This window comes from Lipotes vexillifer, unplaced genomic scaffold, assembly GCF_000442215.2.
Source record: "Lipotes vexillifer unplaced genomic scaffold, Lipotes_vexillifer_v1.1 scaffold951, whole genome shotgun sequence".
Taxonomy (NCBI): domain Eukaryota; kingdom Metazoa; phylum Chordata; class Mammalia; order Artiodactyla; family Lipotidae; genus Lipotes; species Lipotes vexillifer.
The window spans coordinates 1,252,769-1,272,443 of record NW_006793664.1 but is presented as its reverse complement, the minus strand read 5'-3'; the positions used below and the strand labels follow the sequence as shown (position 1 = coordinate 1,272,443).

Genomic DNA, 19,675 nt, shown 5'->3' with positions numbered 1-19,675 from the left:
AAAAAAAAAAAAAAAAAAAAAAAAAAACTGAGCTGTTATTATAAACTGTAACACACCTCTCCTATACTTCCTTCCTCTTGTGTAATCTTTTACTTTTTAAATTCCCTTTGACAGGGGAGTTTGGTGTAACTTATAAACAAATCATCTTAGAAGGGAAGGTTAATGTGAGACGATTTGTCAATGTTGCTAGTATGGGCCTGGGCCAAATGCTCTGTCACCAAAAAAGCACCATTTTAATGAATACAAATTGAGTAGAATTTACATTCACAATTAATGATTAAAGAATGCAAGGTTTACACAAGTAAACAGTGCTGCCACACTCTCCCTATGTCGGGACGTCAGCAAATTTCTCAGGACTTATCTCCTCTCCTTCACTCGCATGACGCGCCCCAAGAACCTGGACATTCACAGTCATTAGTTTAAGGTTCTTGCTCCTCCTGCCTCTCCCGATAACTGGTCATGAGCGGGGTTGTGGCCCAATAACTAAAGTCCAGAACTAAAGCAAGTAAATACATCTAGTGTATTTCAACATTTATTCTAAGAGTTCTAAATATGAGTGGCACTATCTTTACACAGAAAAGATGGTATGACAATCCAGAGCTTCTTTCAACTCTCATAATTTGTATCATAAAATCAAATAACAATCTGGTTAAGTTGCTTCACGCATAACAATACTGGAGAAATGCACTACTATAAGAAAAACTTAATTTTAGTCTTTAAAATTGGTACAGTCTGGGTTTGTCACTTTATTTACCAGACAGCTTGAACCCTTAAATCATAAGATACACATGCTCTAAGTTCAAAATTCTTTCTCCAAATTAGACTTAATTACTTCCCTCCTCTAAGAAACAAATCCACTATCTTCTAAAACTAAAAATCAAAATGAAAGCAAAAGAATTTGATCCTTGCAATCATATATAGACATGATTATCTCTGGAATGAGGGAAATAAGGTAAATACTGAGTAAAAAGAAATCATGATATATCAAAGGACAATAAAGCAGTCCAAACATAAACTGATAAAGTAAATTTTCCTGGAAATGTAAAATTACACCTACTTGACACCAAGAAGGCGTGGCTGCAGAACCAGTTGCCAAGACTGTGCTTAGGAGGCTGGGCTAGGACGATGGACGATGGACGGTGTAACCACCTTAATACTAACACCGGCTCCAGCAAACTACTCTGCTTTCTGCTGCCCTTCCCAATAGTATCACCCTCACCTCATCATTAATACAGGGACAATTTTATTGGCTGGGAATAACTCAAAAGAACGTATCAATCATAGAAATTTCAGGTTCTATGGCAGGCTGGTAGGAAAGTATTTCAAGGAGATCAAATTTGTACATCTTGCTAACATTCTATAATGTTACACTTCCTAATTCCTCTTTCTGAAAGGTTGACAAAAGGAAGTGGAAATGTCACCAAGAGATACATTGAGGGAGGGGAACCAAAGTGGCGAATCTGGACTATTTCATAATCTCTGCATCTCTGGTTCTGACAGTTCATAATTCTGAAGGACCGAAGCCGCAGATGGCATCCCGTTTACCAGGTCTGACCATGTCTCCCACTCCAGCCACACTAGCTGCTCCCCAAATTAGTCATGAACTCTTACCTCTATACTTTTGCTTACGCTGCTCTGACAGTAAAGCCTTTCTTACCTTTGCCTGATGGAATCTGATTTAAAGCCCGGCTTCAAGGTCAGTAGGAGACACTGCTAATTACCCGTCAAATTTCCACTCTCCTCTTCCGCCTAGCAGCAAATCTCCGTGCTCAACCTCGTGGCTAGGAGCCAGAGCAGACCACGAGGAGTAAACAGGAATCAAAGAAATCCCTGCTTAGGACTCTACCCCCTGCACCAGACAGCAGAGCCACCTAACATTCAGTCATTCATTCAGCAAATATTAAATGACTTCTTGTATTTATGGTAGCTGCTGCTGCTGTTATATTATTATTACTGATAAAGACATTACTATCTGATAAGCTCTGGAAATACAATAGTGAATAAGAAACAATCCATGCCCTAAAGAAACATTAAGTAGAATAGAGAAGACAAAACAAGAAATTACCCCAGGAAGTGGTGAACACTTTGGCATGATAGGCACTGGGCACGCTCTGCAGCCCAGAGGGAACACGAACCTAAGTCTCAGGGTTTTGGGATGTGACAGAAAAGGCTTCTCAGATGACAATACCTAAACTGAGTCTTAACAGACCAGGTGAACTGGTCAGATAGCAGCGTCAAAAAGTGAAGAAGCCTAAGGACTAGAGAAAATGTGGCCCCCATGGGAGCTAAGTGAAGGACAGAGTTAGAAGTGCCAAGTGGTGAGAGATGAGGCCAGTGCACAACGGGCCTCATCATGCAAACTAAGACACCTGGACTTTTCCCTGAAGGCAAGGAATAATCCTGGAAGGGATTGAGGCACACAGTAGTATGATCAGATCACTCTAGCTAGCTGACTAAAGAAGTAAGCAAGACACAGCATTTCCACTTGGGTAACTGGGTGAATGGTCATACCACTCGGATATACACCTCACAGGAGAAGGAGCAAGTTTGGGAGAAAAGATGAGGAGACTGGTCTAGGACACACTGAGTTTCAAGTGTCTGTGTGGGGATGTTTAATGGGAGAACTGTCTTGGCTGCAGATAAAGACTTGAGTCATCAACACACAGATGGGAACTGAAGCCATGACAGTGGATGATCATTAAGGTTACAGACGGAGTGAACAAAGGGACAAGGACAGATTCAACAATTACAAATATCCAAGGGATGAAAGAAAGAGACAGAGAAGAAATGTCCAACTAAGCTAACAGAAAATGGGGAGATAATAAGGAGTCCTAGGTACAGCACATGAGGCCACTGTGACCTAGTGTTACCCTAATCTAGCAATTAGACGTTGACTTTTATGCCAGTCTTTTAGTGACTATGTTCATGCCTTTTGCCTTTGGTACTCTGGAAACTGTCAGGCACTTGTTCTGAAATGGATTGCCTGTCACCTGAACTTCAGTCAATCATCTGCTTGCCCTACCCCTGCTCTGATATACACTCAGGATTTTTGCTTTTATTCAGACCTTGGTTTTCAGTGTTCCCTTTCTGCCTATCTGTTCCCCTTTGGATTGACTTCATTTTATACCTGGGCCTATATCTCTAAATGTCCAGTCCTGGAATTAATCCTCTGGTTACACTTTCAGGATTACATATCTACACTTCTCTCCAACGCTAAGGTTTGGCCTGGAACAATAAATAAGGCTTCATGAGTGTGGCCTGGAACCCAAGCCCAGTTCTCATGTACTAAAAGCTAAGGCAAGGCTAAAGCGAAGGTCAGAAATCCAGATCTGAGGCATCACAGATAAGACTTGAATTAGGCCTCTCCTGCATTACCCAGAAAACTTCTGAAAGGACTCCTGTTGGAAGAGAAACCAGAACCAGGACATGAATGGCCATCCCAGTATCTACAGCAAGAGGCACTAATGACAAGGATATCCTGAGTACATTAATGTGTCTAAAATCTAGAATAGGAAGACAGATCTAGAACTAAAGGCCAATCCTGAAAACATGAAAAATCATGACTCATTTTTTTAGGACAGGTTAATGACCATAAAACCTGACAAATAAAAAACTTTAAGAGGAAAGGAAAGCATAAGTTTTTAATATAATTGTGACTTTTTAAAAAAAACAGTACACTTACCAACATGAATATTATCTTTAAATGCCACCTCATGGAGCTGAAATATTAAATGGCGGCTAAATTTTTCATTGGTGCTAGAATCCAAGTTGAGAACATCTTCAGCTGAACAACTAACCCTGTAAAACTGTTGAAGTGCTTTACAAACATGCTGAAAACACAAGTAAAACATCAATAATTAGTGGTTTTTGTTTTAAAATTTTTCCATAAGCAAAATTCAAATATCTTGGTATAAGTCTAATCTGTTTTTTATTTTGATATCAGATTATTACATAACAATTTTACTGAATTACTTATGTACTGAAATATACATATTTAAATTATTATACATGTTTATGTTAAAAATGCATAGGCTCTCAGGGTTAAAGGCCTCTCAGAATTCAATTTATCTTATACATTAATCTCTAAAATCAGAATCTTTCTTTTTAAACACCTCTTTTTATAAATCTTATTTATGTATTTATTTGTTTATTTGTTGTTTGGTTGTACCAGGTCTTAGTTGCGGCAGGTGGGCTCCTTAGCTGCGGCATGCATGTGGCATCTAGTTCCCTGACCAGGGATCGAATCCAGGCCCCCTGCATTGGGAGCAACAGAGTCTTAACCACTGTGCCACCAGGGAAGTCCTAAGCATCTCTTTAAATATTATCTATGAGTTAAAAAGTCACAATTCCATTGTTTATAGTTTTAGTTTTCAGAAAGTTCCTCATGCACACTGAGCCCAAATCTACGTCCAAGAATGTGGCCTCGAGGGCTAGGTGATGCTAGTAATGAAAGCAGTTACGCATTATAGGAAGGTAGCAAGCGCAGGGTTACGAGCACACGATTAGGAGTCAGAAAGGTTTAAGTTCTGGCTTTGCCACTTACCAGCTCTGTCGTTTTAGTCAAGTCCAAACCTAACATTCCTCAAATGCAAAATGGGATAATAATAGAACCTAATATTTCAGGTTGTTGTAGGAAGCAAAGAGAAAATGGGAGTAAAGAGTTGGCCCAATGCTGGCACACGTAACTGCTTAAAAGCATCAGCTGTGCAGCCACAGGACAAGACACTTCTGAAGCCTCAGTCTTCTCTTTTGCAAAACGAAGGTACTAAGAAACACCACACGGGTATGGTACTGGCACAAAAACAGAAATATAGATCAATGGAACAGGACAGAAAGCCCAGAGAAAAACCCACACACATATGGTCACCTTATCTTTGATAAAGGAGGCAAGAATATACAGTGGAGAAAAGACAGCCTCTTCAATAAGTGGTGCTGGGAAAACTGCACAGGTACATGTAAAAGAATGAAACTAGAACACTCCCTAACACCATACACAAAAATAAACTCAAAATGGATTAAAGACCTCAATGTAAGGCCAGCCACTATCGAACTCTTAGAAGAAAACATAGGCAGAACACTCTATGACATAAATCACAGCAAGATCCCTTTTGACCCACCTCCTAGAGAAATGGAAATAAAAACAAAAATAAACAAATGGGACCTAATGAAACTTCAAAGCTTTTGCACAGCAAAGGAAACCATAAACAAGACCAAAAGACAACCCTCAGAATGGGAGAAAATATTTGCAAATGAAGCAACTGACAAAGGATTAATCTCCAAAGTTTACAAGCAGCTCATGCAGCTCAATATCAAAAAAAAAAAAACCCAATCCAAAAGCGGGCAGAAGACCTAAACAGACATTTCTCCGAAGAAGATTTACAGATTGCCAACAAACACATGAAAGGATGCTCAACATCACTAATCATTAGAGAAACGCAAATCAAAACTACAATGAGATATCATCTCACACCAGTCAGAACGGCCATCATCAAAAAATCTACAAACAATAAATGCTGGAGAGGGTGTGGAGAAAAGGGAACCGTCTTGCACTGTTGGTGGTAATGTAAATTGATACAGCCACTATGGAGAACAGTATGGAGGTTCCCTAAAAAACTAAAAATAGAACTACCATATGACCCAGCAATCCCACTACTGGGCATATACCCTGAGAAAACCATCATTCTAAAAGAGTCATGTACCAAAATGTTCACTGCAGCTCTATTTACAATAGCCAGGACATGGAAGCAACCTAAGTGTCCATCGACAGATGAATGGATAAAGAAGATGTGGCACATACATACAACGGAATATCACTCAGCCATGAAAAGAAACAAAATTGAGTTATTTGCAGTGAGGTGGGTGGACCTAGAGTCTGTCATACAGAGTGAAGTAAGTCAGAAAGAGAAAAACAAATACAGTATGCTAACACATATATATGGAATATTAAAAAAAAAAAGGTCATGAAGAACCTAGGGGCAAGATGGGAATAAAGATGCAGCCCTACTAGAGAATGGACTTGAGGATACAGGGAGGGGGACAGGTAAGCTGGGACAAAGTGAGAGAGTGGCATGAACATATATACGCTACCAAATGTAAAATAGATAGCTAGTGGGAAGCAGCCGCATAGCACAGGGAGATCAGCGCGGTGCTTTGTGACCACCTAGAGAGGTGGGAGGGAGGGATATGCAAGAGGGAAAACATATGGGAACATATGTATATGTATAACTGACTCACTTTGTTATAAAGCAGAAGCTAACACACCATTGTAAAGCAATTATACTCCAATAAAGATGTTTAAAAAAAAACCAAAAGGGCTTCCCTGGTGGCGCAGTAGTTGAGAGTCCGCCTGCCGATGCAGGGGACGCGGGTTCGTGCCCCGGTCCGGGAGGATCCCACACGCCGCGGAGCAGCTGGGCCCGTGAGCCATGGCTGCTGAGCCTGCGCGTCCGGAGCCTGTGCTCCGCAACGGGAGAGGCCACAACGGTGAGAGGCCCGCGTACCGCAAAAAAAAAAAACAAAAAGACACCACACAGGGTTATCGTGGAATTAGCAAAAATGTCTGTACACTGCCAAACACTTAGATACCAAATAGTTATGCAGTAAATTGTGTTTAATGTCATTGTGGTATTACAGCATACCACCTCCCATCATGCTCTCTCATCCTACTCTTCTTCAGTAAATTCTTTCTCAGAGGCTTCCTCAATTTCCTTATCTCATCAAATTGCCCCATATATATTCTACCTCTATTTGTAGTACTTACACAGCTGCAATTTTTGTGATTATTTTGATAGGTTTCCTCTATATCATAGAGAATATCCCTCAGGAACTGTTCTCTCCTGCTTCTGTAGAAATAGAACCCTGATTATTAGCTAGATATGAGGTCATTGAGAATAAAGACCATGTTCCCCAGACTCCCTTGCAGTAAGGTGTGGCCACGTGATTAAGTTCTGGCCAACAGGATGTGAGCAGAAGGAAAATATTCCACTTCTACATTATAATCTTAAAGGAAAGGGGCATGCTCACTCCTTCCCCATTTTCTACTGTCTAAAATGTAGACACAGCGATGCTGAGCCATCTTGGACAATGTAAATAATGGCATCTTAGGAAGAGCAAAGCAACAGGCCTAGTCCCCTAATACAATGGAGTCACATCCAGGTGTTACATGAGAAAGAAATAACTTTCTATCTTGTTTATGCCCCTTTAATTTTAGGTCTCTATTATGGCAGCTAAATCCATCCTAACTTATTATCCTCCATTACATGATAAATTCTGTGAAGGCAGAAATCATGTCTCTTTGGGCTAGCCATTGTATTGTTAATGCCTAGGCACACTGACACTAAGAGGCTGAAAAAATTTTGATAAATGAATAAAGTCTAGTTATGTACTTTGGAGCTATACAGAATAAATGTAATAACTGTAGATAATAAAAGTAATCATAGTCCCCTTAAGTTCTTTTTCCCAAGTTAAATTTTAAATAAAATTTTAAGTTACAGGGAATATAGCCAATATTTTATAATAACTATAAATGGAGTATAGTCTGTAAAAATTTTGAATCACTGTTGTACACCTGAAACTAATATAATATCGTAAATCAATTATACCTCAACTTTAAAAGTTTTTAATTTATTTAAATATTTAAGTTGTAAAATCCAGAAGTTAAAAATATATGATTATTTGAGCAATGTTACCTGTCAACGTAGTTTTATAAAATGCTTTAGCACCAGAAGTCATTCCATCTGGCAGAAGTGGCTTACTGGAATTGTCAGTTAAAAATTGTCAAAGTATCAAAGGGCATTACATATTATCACTAGTTATTATTGGCCAGTTATTTATTAACCATCTGTTATGATAACAGCTAACCTATGCCTCCTCACACAGAGATGCTAAAGGAAAAGTACTTATTGTATTATACACTTGTTACATACAAAGGAACCAGTAAATGAAATTAATTTCAATATAATCATTTATAAAGGTTACATTAAGTAAAATAATCCTAATAACTTCTCTACCAACATGAGCGTGTTAAATTAAAATGCTGTATAATTTTAAACTCAGATTTCTACAACTTTTTCCAACTTTTGTTGATGTTAAAGATGAGTTGTTCAAGACTAATTTGGATAAGATTGTATAAAGAATTAGGAGGAAAAAAATTTAAACACCTACATGATCTTTGCCATACCAGTGTTTATTCTTGTTACAAATGGGATTTGCACTAATGTTGATTCCATTAGGGATAAGTTTCTAGTTTCTAATACAATGAAGTACTAATACTCCTTTTTTAACAGTATCACCATATTAAAGTGCCAGTGAAAATCTCTGAATCTTCATTCCTTGTTGGCCACACAGAGCCCACATAACAAATCCTACCTTAGACTGTAGAAGTGTATCATACACTAGAAAAGAGTCAATATCTATGGATTATTAAAAACGTAATTAAGGTTAAAAATTAAATACAACTTACCAACTATAATGAAATAAAACATTTATTTTTCAGGGTCCAATGGCTATCTTAAGAAAAACGTAACTTTTCTGTTGTTTTCTGGGAGGGCTGGGGGGAACTTATGTATATTTCTTTTGCTTCAAACTCAGGAGAAAGCTGACATTATGATTTTTTAAAAAACAGTATTTGCATACATTTTTCAAATAAATTTAAAATAAAACATGTAGAGATCCGACAAAATCAGCAGATATTTTTAATCAAAAACATTTTAATTTGGATGTATTTTTAACATTATAAAATGAGTCATCTACAGCTAACATCTAAAACAAAAAATAGTTAATGTTAATACCTACTCTGAGTCCAAATAATAGTCAATATAATTTTAGTACACCTTAATACAATCTTAAAAGATTTTATAAACGAACCTAATAGAGCTTAGTTGCACAAGCCCATATTCCTTTTTTTTATTTTTTTTATTTTTTTGCGGTACATGGGCCTCTCACTGTTGTGGCCTCTCCCCTTGCGGAGCACAGGCTCCGGACGCGCAAGCTCAGCGGCCATGGCTCACGGGCCCAGCTGCTCCGCGGCATGTGGGATCTTCCCGGATCGGGGCACGAACCCATGTCACCTGCATCGGCAGGCGGACTCTCAACCACTGCACCACCAGGGAAGCCCCCATATTCCTTTTATTACTAAATAATAAAAGGAATATGGGTTGACACTGCTAAATCAAAAATATATACTAGAACTATACTTTTTCTCTTTGTGAAAAACAAAGACAAATGATAATTGTAGTTCTAGACCAGGTTTTGCCAGTAACTAGTTGTTGGACCTGGAGTTGGAATTAAGTCTCTCTAGGCTTTAGCTTCCTCATTTATGATGATGTAAGACAGAACAGTTTCCAAAATTTCTGCCAGCTCTAAACTTCTGATACTATTTTAATCAAAACTTTCTTGAAGTTTATCTTAGTACTCAATTTTTCAGTAAAAATTACTTCACCTAATCTTCACCAGAGTCAACTATTTGTAATGTAAAAGAATATATAATTAAGAAACAGAAAATTACCAAACTGCCACCTTTCTCAGTTTTGGGTTTTTTTTTTTAATGTATTTATTTTTGGCTGCATTGGGTCTACACTGCTGTGCGCAGGCTTTCTCTAGTTGTGGCTACTCTTTGTTGCGGTGCACGGGCTTCTCATTGCAGTGGCTTCTCATGTTGCGGAGCACGGGCTCTAGGCACACGGGCTTCAGCATTTGCAGCGCATGGGCTCTAGAACGCAGGCTCAGTAGCTGTGGCGCACAGGCTTAGTTGCTCCGCGGCATGTGGGATCTTCCCGGACAAGGGATTGAACCCGTGTCCCCTGCATTAGCAGGTGGATTCTTAACCACTTCGCCACCAGGAAGTCCTCTCAGTTTTTTTTGATACAGCAATATTACGAAATATATGGACATAAACTGAACCTTCCTCCTTTTCAGAAGTTTACTCAGAGAAGTGGCATTAAGAAACGAAGTCAAAAGGAAGAGTAACAAGAAAAAGGAGGAGAAACACAGAACCTACACATTACATAGGTTGGATTCATTTAATGACTGAATGAGTGAATGAAAAGATATACAGGTAGATATAAGGAGAAAAACCTGAGTCTGTAATTTACCTCAATGAGTAATGCAACCATCTTTTTCCCATCAGCTCCTGGATTGGCAAGTCTGTTAAATTCCAAATCAAAATAAAGCTTGCACACAGCATTTTCAGGAATGACTTCATAGCAGTGTAAGAGATTTCTTCTGAATTGAATAATTCAAGATTGTTAGGTTTATATCTCATACCTTTTAAATCACAGAAGTTGCTCTTGTATCTCAATAGTATATTAACTGTGATGTAATGACAGATAACTATGACATAATGAAGACAAGATAAAGTGAACAACTGCTTACCACAGGTTTACGCTACACAGTATCAAGAGTTTTCATCAAACAAGATCTAACAATCATTTTCTGTAACGTTATATAACTGGAAAATATAGTCAACTTCATACTGTTATTTATTCACAGATAATTTTGATATCAGGTAACACTTCTACATTTGTTTTTGTATCACCATGAAGCAAATTTTGTTTAAGAACTTTCTCAAACTGTGATCCCACAATCACATATTCTTGGGACTCCATGAATTTTTTAATGAGAATTTTTAAGTTCCATATTTTCATTAGGAATATTTTAAAAACTGGTTACATACATTCTGAATCACCTGACTTCAATGAGCTTTCAATGCTCACATGTGCAGTTTCATTCTCACTGGTATCAAGAGGTATGACTTTAAGATGGGTTATAAAGAAGAAATGCTGACTTGATTAGTAAATGATAAACTGCTTAGTGCCATCATATACAAATAAAAGGTTTACAGTAATCTGAACAAAGAAAAGTGATGGTGGGAATTGTGTCATCACGTGGTACAGGAATTCAAAACACAGGCAATTTCTCTCTCCTAGCACCTGGTGAGGTAATTCAGTGTTGCTATCACAAGGAAACTCCAGAATTCAATTCTAATAGTAAAGTAGTAACTAACTGCGTGACTGAGAACTATGAAAGCCAAGGCAGCCTGACTTAACTTCACAAGCATTTCCAGATGAAGGAAATGTAATTTAACATGTTGTGCTTTAAAAGCTACTTACCGGGATTTATAGTAAAACCAAAGTTGAGCATACGTTGTTACGAGGTAAATACGTTGTCCATCGCCCACTTTGTATTCCAAAGCAAATACGTGAACGTCCTTTACAAAACCAAAAATAATATTCAAAAAATTAGTAAAATGCAAATTTAAAATCAACTGTAGCTATTAAATGTTCATAAAGATTTTATCATTCAAATTTTCAAAAACTGAAACATTTGTATTATTGAAAACAAGAAAATTAATCACTAAATCTATGCCAATCAAAATCTAGTTATTTGTATTTATTTATATTTAGTCACTCAGGTAATACATGTTCAAGGCAGAAACAATTAGAACATCCAGACTAAAACGAAAAAAAGAAAGAAAAATCATTTTTCAGTCACTCGTTTGACTTTCTATTATAGTTTTATCTGCCAGTTTATGAAAAAGAACTTATTTTTCAAAACTACCTAAACATTATTGTAAATAATTTGGACTAAAGTTAATAAATTTCCTAGAGTATATAAAAATACATGAGAACCATTTTTAAAAATATATTTGTATGTAAATCTTAAAAGCTTAAGGAAAGTTTTAAAATGCAGAACAAGTAACTATATTGTTCCTCATAGAAAAGGAATATACACAAGTTCTTTTGTTTCCACTTAGCTAAGGGTAGCTGTTGAGCCTGTAAAGGAACTAAACTTCCATTTTCAAGAGAGAAATCATAAAAAGACTAAGCTACCCGGCCCTATTAAAAATCTTCTCGAGATAAATTTTATAAACTGATGATTGGTAAATCCAGCAATCATACAGCTATACATTTTTTAAAGTTAAGATTAAGCAAATCTGTATTTTAATTTCTGATACCTGAATTAGGGTTACACAAAATGCACACAAAAGGCTTTCCTTCTATTTCCTAAAATACTCTGATGAGATATGAGTGAGCTTCTGTTTACCAGGGAAAGAAGGTCCTCCTCCTTAAAAACTTATAGCATTTTGAGTTTTTATATATAATCAATTTTCAGAATCACAATATATTTATGCTGGATTTATGCTGGATAGACGCATCTTTTCGTTATATTTCTTTATATTCCCCACAGTGCCCAACAAAAAAAGATGTGCAATACACACCTGCTCGTTTATTTTTGAGAACCATTCCCTTTGTGAGGCTAGCATGTAGCAAGCATTTCTTCCTCCCACTTTCCTAACGTGTTGGAAATTATGATAAATCCACTCTACTACTCCAAAGCACAAAAGGGACAGTAGAAAGATAAAAACATGTGTGCTTTGGTACTATGATTTAAGTTTTAGGGCTTATTAACTTTAAGCTATGACATTTGAGACATTTTCATTTGCGATTGTTTAAATTCAAATCTCCAATCCCTGATTTCATCCTTAAAATCTCATGCTCCGGGCTTCCCTAGTGTCACAGTGGTTAGGAATCTGCCTGCCAATGCAGCGGACACGGGTTCAGGCCCTGGTCCAGGAAAATCCCACATGCCCCGGATCAACTAAGCCCATGCACCACAACTACTGAGCCTGTGCTCTAGAGCCCGAGAGCCACAACTACTGAAGCCCGCACACCTAGAGCATGTGCTCCGCAATGAGAAGCCCTCGCACCGCAATGAAGAGGAGCCCCCACTCGCCACAACTAGAGAAAGCCTGCGCGCAACAAAGACCCAACGCAGACCAAAAAAAAAAAAAAAAAAACTCACACTCTACTTACTCATTTCCTGATATTTCAGTGGCTATTATCTTAGTTTAACTCTTACACTCATTCTATTATTTTTCAGTCTATGAATACAATCACTTCTCTAAGCATAGCTTCATTTCTATGTCATTACAAATTTTTTAAACTATTTGGAACTAGATATGTCATTTTTTTCATTATTAATATAAAGTAAATGGTTAATGATTCATGGATATCTTTCCTAAATAGTACAAAATATCGCAATTAAATTCTTCTGGTAAAATATGTGGACTGAAATGAAGACAAACAACAGATTTTTTTTGGAAATCTTAAGGTATAGTAGCCCTAAAAAAAAGATGAGAAAAATTACCTCTTTACAACTTTTAACAAAATTAAAAGCTTGAGTTTGCCGATGAAATAGTTTCCAAATGGATGGTGGTTCTTCTGGCTTAGACAATCTTGGTCTGTATGTCAAGGACAATGGTTTCCTCTCATAATGGGATGCTCGTTCTTCAATTTGCTTCAGTCTTGCTTCCCATTTTCTCTTCATTGGTTCAGAAGTATGGGGAGACTAAATCCTATCCCAGGTAGGATCTCTGTCAATTACTACTAAAACAAACAAACATGGATGCCAGTTTCTTTGTTTAAAATGTATTTTGTTTGGTAAAACTTCAAAGCTCATTTCTGCTTATTTCTTTGCTTCATAGTTTATGTTTTGCATGAAGTTTTGCTGTGAAACAAGGACAGGGCTGGTTATCAGAAATCTTTAGACCCTGGCTCTTCCATCTAATAGTGCTACAGTTTTGAACAGGTTAATGAAGCTCCCTAAATTGTAATCAGCTGCAAAATGGGAATCAACATCTTTATGTCGTTATCTTGAGGATACATGTCATAAGACATGAAAGTTTTGCAAATTCCAACGCCTCATGTAAATATAAGAGTTTTTTGCATCACTATGGTTTTTATTATAATCATTTTGTTGCATCAAGTGCTATGTACCTCACCTAGACGGTGGGCATCATTCCAGTGCTATTATTTCTTAGTATAGAATTCACTTCTAGGCACCACTGTCTAGTTCTTAGCTCCCTTTTCCTCTTTTTCCTGCCCACTGCCCTTCTTTTCTACTCAAACAACTATTAGTTGGGAGGATAACCAGTGTATGAGTGGGAATTACAATATTGGCTAGTTTTGGTTTGGGATGTATGGTAATCATAAGCATGACTTAAAAAAAAAATAAACGTTAATCTGTTAACTTAATGACTACTTTTGTGATTAGTCAATTGAAATGTTTACATTTTAACCCCTGTTTCCTAATGATATATGTTTTTGTTTGCATACAACGCTTCCATGTTAGCCATGCCAAAGTAAGAGGCCCAGGCAATACCTTTCCAATTTGGGATTACGGTTTATTTACAAAGGAAAAAGGATAGGTTTTTAGAAGAGGGGGGGAAAAGCTTCCAGTATAGAGAAAAAATGGGGACAAATTCTCTGGCATTTCTACCATCAATAGATGCCATCTAAGCCCACTCCCATACAGACTCTTGGCCACGTGACTTGCCAATGTCACATCGACAAATGTGAAGCAAGCAGAGGTTTAATAAGTGCTTTTGCATTAGATTTGGCTATCATGGAGTCCTGTTCTGAGATCATCATGCTATAACTCTAGCCTCACAGAGGATAAAACGTCATCTGGAGAAGAACCAAGGTACCCCAGCTGATAGCAAGCACCAACTACCAGATACGTGAGTTAAGCCATTTTGGATCATCCAGCCATCATCTGAATTCAATGCTTGAGTAAGCCTGAGTGAGTTCAGGTGAGATATCCAGCAAACTGCCCAGGAAACCCACAGAACTCTAAGAAAAAATTAATTTGTTGCTTTTAAAGCCAGCAAGTTTTGGCCTGGGTTTTACACATAAATAGAAATAACTAATAGTTTCCTTCTTCACTAATATCATCTATGTTGTAATTTATGTATGTAGAAAACAGATATATTAGGTTTTAAGTGACATAATATCATACACTAAAGCATTTGAAGGTAAAATCCCTATTTAACTTTGTCAATGCCTATCTAGTACTTGCATTGATAAATATGCTCTTGAATTTTAGCAGAAAACTTTGCAACATAAACTCACTGGCAAATGAAATATTCCCTGGAAAGAAAAATAGAATCACCCAAAAAGATTAAGAGAGGGTAGGAATATCCTCATGCATTGTTAGAAAAAAAGGCATATTATCCATAGATTTCAAATTTGACTTCAACCATAACAGACTTAAGATTATACTCTCAGAACTACACTTAATCCACATGGATATTATAAATTATAAGCCAAGAAACAGAAATTCTAAAGCTATCAACATAAATTTCATAACAGATATGCCTAGGAAAGGAATATAATTTCTTTGGATTGAAGAGATGGGGCAATTTTTAATACAACTGTGTTAATTTTTCAATATATGTGACAGGGCTCCTTATTGCTAGATAGATTCTGAGTATTAGTTTATTTAATCTGCTTCACACACAGATAAAAATCCCCTCCATTTAAACAACCTAACTGAGAAACTTTCTTCTAAGAAACTGACTTTTAATAAAGCCCACCAATTACTTAATAAACACAATGCGATCAGAGGTGAATTATGACTCTAGTATCTAGCAAATAACTGACTAGAAATAACCATATGGATGTTCACACTTAGTTACAATGACATTGGGAAAATTTTTTCTGGTTTTGTAAAAATATTGGTATGACCATCGGAGTATATCATATATTAAAGTCATAGTCACAATGGAAAACCAGTTTAACACTTACTGGACTGAGGAAACCATGCATGTCAAAAAAAGAGAGAAGCTCAAAATATGTTATGCCCCCTTGTTCTCTGCACAGTTTTAAAATTTTAACAGCTGGGCTGAAAGACAACTGGGGCTTAGACTATGCAAGCAGCAGGGTTGAATATTAAAAGCAAAGGAAATGGAGAACAGGAAGGCATCTGGCATTCTCATTTTGGACTATCATATTCCTCATCCCTACCCCCCGGGAGAACATATCACCATTTCAGAAACGCTGGTGGGGAAATAGCGCTGTCTTTTTTTATATACATATAATTACACATGAAAACCCCTTTTCACACAGGGACCATAAATACTTTTGTAACAGTTTCCAAGACCCAAAGAAAAATATTTGTTTTGTTTTTGTTTTGTTTTTGCGGTACGCGGGCCTCACTGTTGTGGCCTCTCCCGTTGCGAAGCACAGGCTCCGGACGCGCAGGCTCAGCGGCCATGGCTCACGGGCCCAGCCGCTCCACGGCATGTGGGATCTTCCCGGGCCGGGGCACGAACCCGTGTCTCCTGCATCGGCAGGCGGACTCTCAACCACTGCGCCACCAGGGAAGCCCTATTTGTTGTATTTTAAAGTAGCAGGCTTAAGAGGTCTGTTATTTATTTCTTAGCATCCCACGGGAATGACTGTTTAACCATTTTTGATACCAGTTTCACAACTAAAGGTGGTCAGGCTAGAAAAAAGGTTGGCTTTGTCTTTTTAGAGTAACTATAGTGGGAGAAGGGACAGGGAGAGCGAGGGTGAAGAGATGACTCAGCCGACCTAAGCAGCCCTGGTTTCCAGAGGCTTATGCCTAGACTTGTTCATCGGTGACACTTTGACGGCCTGGTCCCCAGGAGCAGCTGGACCATGAGGCCCATGGTTCATGACTACTGGTTTCTAGGGACAGCTGAAGCCTGCCTCGCATGGCTCTCTCTAGCCCAGTTCTCCTAGTTTCTTTTCTTGTCTAATCACAAGTCAATTCCTATTCCCCAACTCGAACTTCTCCCTCTGCCCTGAGAATAGATTCAACAGTATCTTGTGTTTTCTGCATATATGTTCCAGTTCTAATATTTAGTAATGTTCTGGTATTTGTCAATGTTTTCTTAATATAATTCCCTTTATGGCCTCTTGTAATACATTTATACTATTTCTCCCGCTGCTGAAGTATTCATAATAAAGTATGTGATTAAACTTCATTTACAGTAATAATAGTTTACTTCCTAGATGAAAAACACCTTACAAAATTATTAAGTATACTAATTGACCTTTTCTATTCTTTTTTTCCTAATTCAGTCACCTTGCCTGTCTATGCTTGAACAGAGTAACTCATATTTAAATTTCCCAAAAGTCTCCTATAAGGAAGAAAACATCCAGTGGTACACTGTTTTTACAAGTTCCACCTTTCTACCATCCCGACAGGATCTCCCATCCAAAGAGCCTAATTCTGCCAGACTAATCAGCCTTAAGACCATTTTCAACAGCCAAGACATGGAAGCAACCTAAATGTCCATCGACAGAGGAATGGATGAAGACATGTGGTACACATATACAATGGAATATTAGTCAGCCATAAAAAAGAACAAAATAATGCCATTTGCAGCAACATGGATGGACCTAGAGATTATCATACAACGTGAAGTCAAAGACATATCATATGATATCACTCATATGTGGAATCTCATTTTTTTAAAAAATGATACAAATGAACTTATTTACAAAACAGAAACAGACTTCCAGATATTGAAAACAACTCATGGTTACCAAAGAGGAAACGGGGGGCAGGGGGGGTGTTGTAAATCAGGAACTTGGGATGAACACACACACACTACTATCTACGAGACGGATAACCAACAAGGGCCTACTGTACAGCACAGGGACCTCTACTCAATACTCTGTGATAACCTATGTGAGAAGCTGAAAAAGAATGAATATATGCGTAACTGAATCACTCTGCTCTACACCTGAAACGAACTCATTAACATTGTAAATCAACTATACGCCAATACATTTTTAAAAAGACCATTTTCATAGCTTTTCCTAGGGACACTCATTAGTGATTCAGAGCATCACTTAATGCACGCTAAAGTTTACCTCAAGAAGTCCAAACTCTCCAGAATCTGGCCCTCAACCACTTACCCATTCGACTTCTTCTTGTTCAGCCTTCTCACCAAATGAATGATGATGACCACTGCCTGCACCTGGCCCACTCCAGGAGCTCTCCTGCATGTTTCCCTCCCCTGGAATGCCCCACTCACCCTTCCTGAAGTTTTCCCCTCCCAGGCCCAGATCAGGTTCTGCCACCTCTGAGACACCTCTGTAGAAAGAAACTTCCGACATTGCTTCTAGCCAGCTATTTTACTATAATTAAAGTTTCTCCAAACTAATAAGTGTCATTTACACAAAAAACAGAAAACCGCTGCTGCTGCCGCTGCTTTAACTAGAGCATAATTTTGGTAAGAAAGTTTAGCACAGGAAGGGGTTTTGCGCATCACTACGGGGTAATAGGACTGGTTAAAAAAAACTAGTACACTAGTGCCTGCCTTACAAATAACTGCATGCCAACCATCGTGCAGGCTGGGAGTGGGTCCTGTTCTTCAGTTTTACTGCAGCAGAAAAAGGACTGCCAAACACTGGTCCTCTCTCAACTTGGCAGGGATAAAGGCCTAGGTTTTATTCCTAGGATCTGAGTTTAACTCGTGTAGCCCTTAACAAGAGCAAACTACTTAGCCTTTTTAATTAAGCCCAGGTGGAAACTGGAATTCCTACCTGCAGGGGTTGCTGAAAGAAAAAGAAAATGCATTGCCACAATGTGAGAACACGGATAAGCACTCAAGGAATGGTAGCCATACTCAGAACGATGTATATCTGTGAACAAAACGACGCCCTCATTTATACCCAAGTAAACAGAAGTGCTGGAAGTGGGCGAGTTCTTCACCTGGGGCCCCTGACTTGTCAGAATGTCCTGAACCTGTTGAAATTTGATGGAGAATTTCGTGCTCAAGTGGGTTGGTACATTCTTCTGCGAAAATGAGTCAGTTTGAAAAGAGTTCGTGACCCAAGACAGGCGGAGGCCCAGAAGGGCGGTTAAAGCTTTTGGTTTCGGTACAGGGAATTCGGGGTGACCTAAGGGAAGGCCTCCGGTCGCCCGAGGGGAAGCGGGGACTACCGGCAGGCCGCGACCCGCTCCCCGTCCTCCCGCAGGGCCTGCCCGTGACTCCCTTCTCCCTGCCCCTGGGGCCCGGCGAGGCCTTCGGGTTTCCCTCCATTTACCTCCAGAGACGCTCGCCGTGGGCGGGAAGCCGTGGGTCCTCTGCGGCTGGCAGGACACGCAACCCACCCACTGTGGCGGGACCGAGTCTTCAAATCTGGCGCGGAGGCGGAACCGGGGAGGGAAGCGGGAAGAGCGCGGGCCAGTGAGACGACAGAGTTCTGGGGCAGGACGGGGACTGAAAGGGAGCGGAGACCGGGAAGGGCCTAGAGTGGCCCGGAAGCGTGCCTGGAAGCCAGGAGCTACCGGGACCCGTGAGTGGGCGGTGCTCTCGGGCTGAGCGGCGTTCTCAGGCGCGGCGGGACCCGTGAAGGGGCGGTGTTCTCGGGCGGAGCAGTGTTCTCGGGCGGGACGGGGCCTGTGAGGGGGCGGTGTTCTCGGGCAGAGGGAGCCGGGACCTGACTGACGTGTCGACGCGGCGCGGAGCTCGCAAAGTTGAGGGCAGGGGCCGGGGTGGGGCCGGGGTGGGGCCAGAGGGGGCGGGACCTGCTCGGGCGCCTACCTCTGAGCGCGGCTGCGGCGGAAGCAGAGCAGGAACCGAGCCCAGCAGAGCGAGCTGGTGGCTGCGGCGAGGGGGGCTGAGAGGTGAGATATGCCCTCGACGCTTCTCGCTTTGGCGCCATAGGTCCTGGGTTGGTTCCCTCCACTCTCCCAAGCTCAGCGCCTGCCCCGGGGAGACGGAGGAGACTGACCTGGTCCGGGCGGCGGATCCTTTGTTTTGGCGCGACAACGGGGGCGGGGACGAGCCCTGAAGCCCGCAGATCGAGAGACCCGGCCCGGGGACGGGAGGCCGGGCCGCGGAGCAGAGATCCGG

The 19,675-nt window shown here is 39.7% G+C and overlaps 1 protein-coding gene across 1 annotated transcript in view; it reads right to left on the bottom strand.

The window, feature by feature from the left end:
* PRIMPOL (primase and DNA directed polymerase) overlaps positions 1–13,385 on the bottom strand; it is a 35,333-nt gene extending 21,948 nt beyond the window's left edge. Inside the window, exons 1-4 of the mRNA XM_007466519.1 lie at positions 13,147–13,385; positions 11,109–11,206; positions 10,092–10,221; positions 3,683–3,830 (exon numbers count right to left, since the gene is read on the bottom strand). Of these exons, the coding sequence (XP_007466581.1) occupies positions 3,683–3,830; positions 10,092–10,221; positions 11,109–11,206; positions 13,147–13,326 (556 nt within the window). The 5' untranslated portion in view covers positions 13,327–13,385. The remainder of the gene's footprint in view (positions 1–3,682; positions 3,831–10,091; positions 10,222–11,108; positions 11,207–13,146) is intronic.
* Between the last annotated feature and the right edge of the window lie 6,290 nt (positions 13,386–19,675).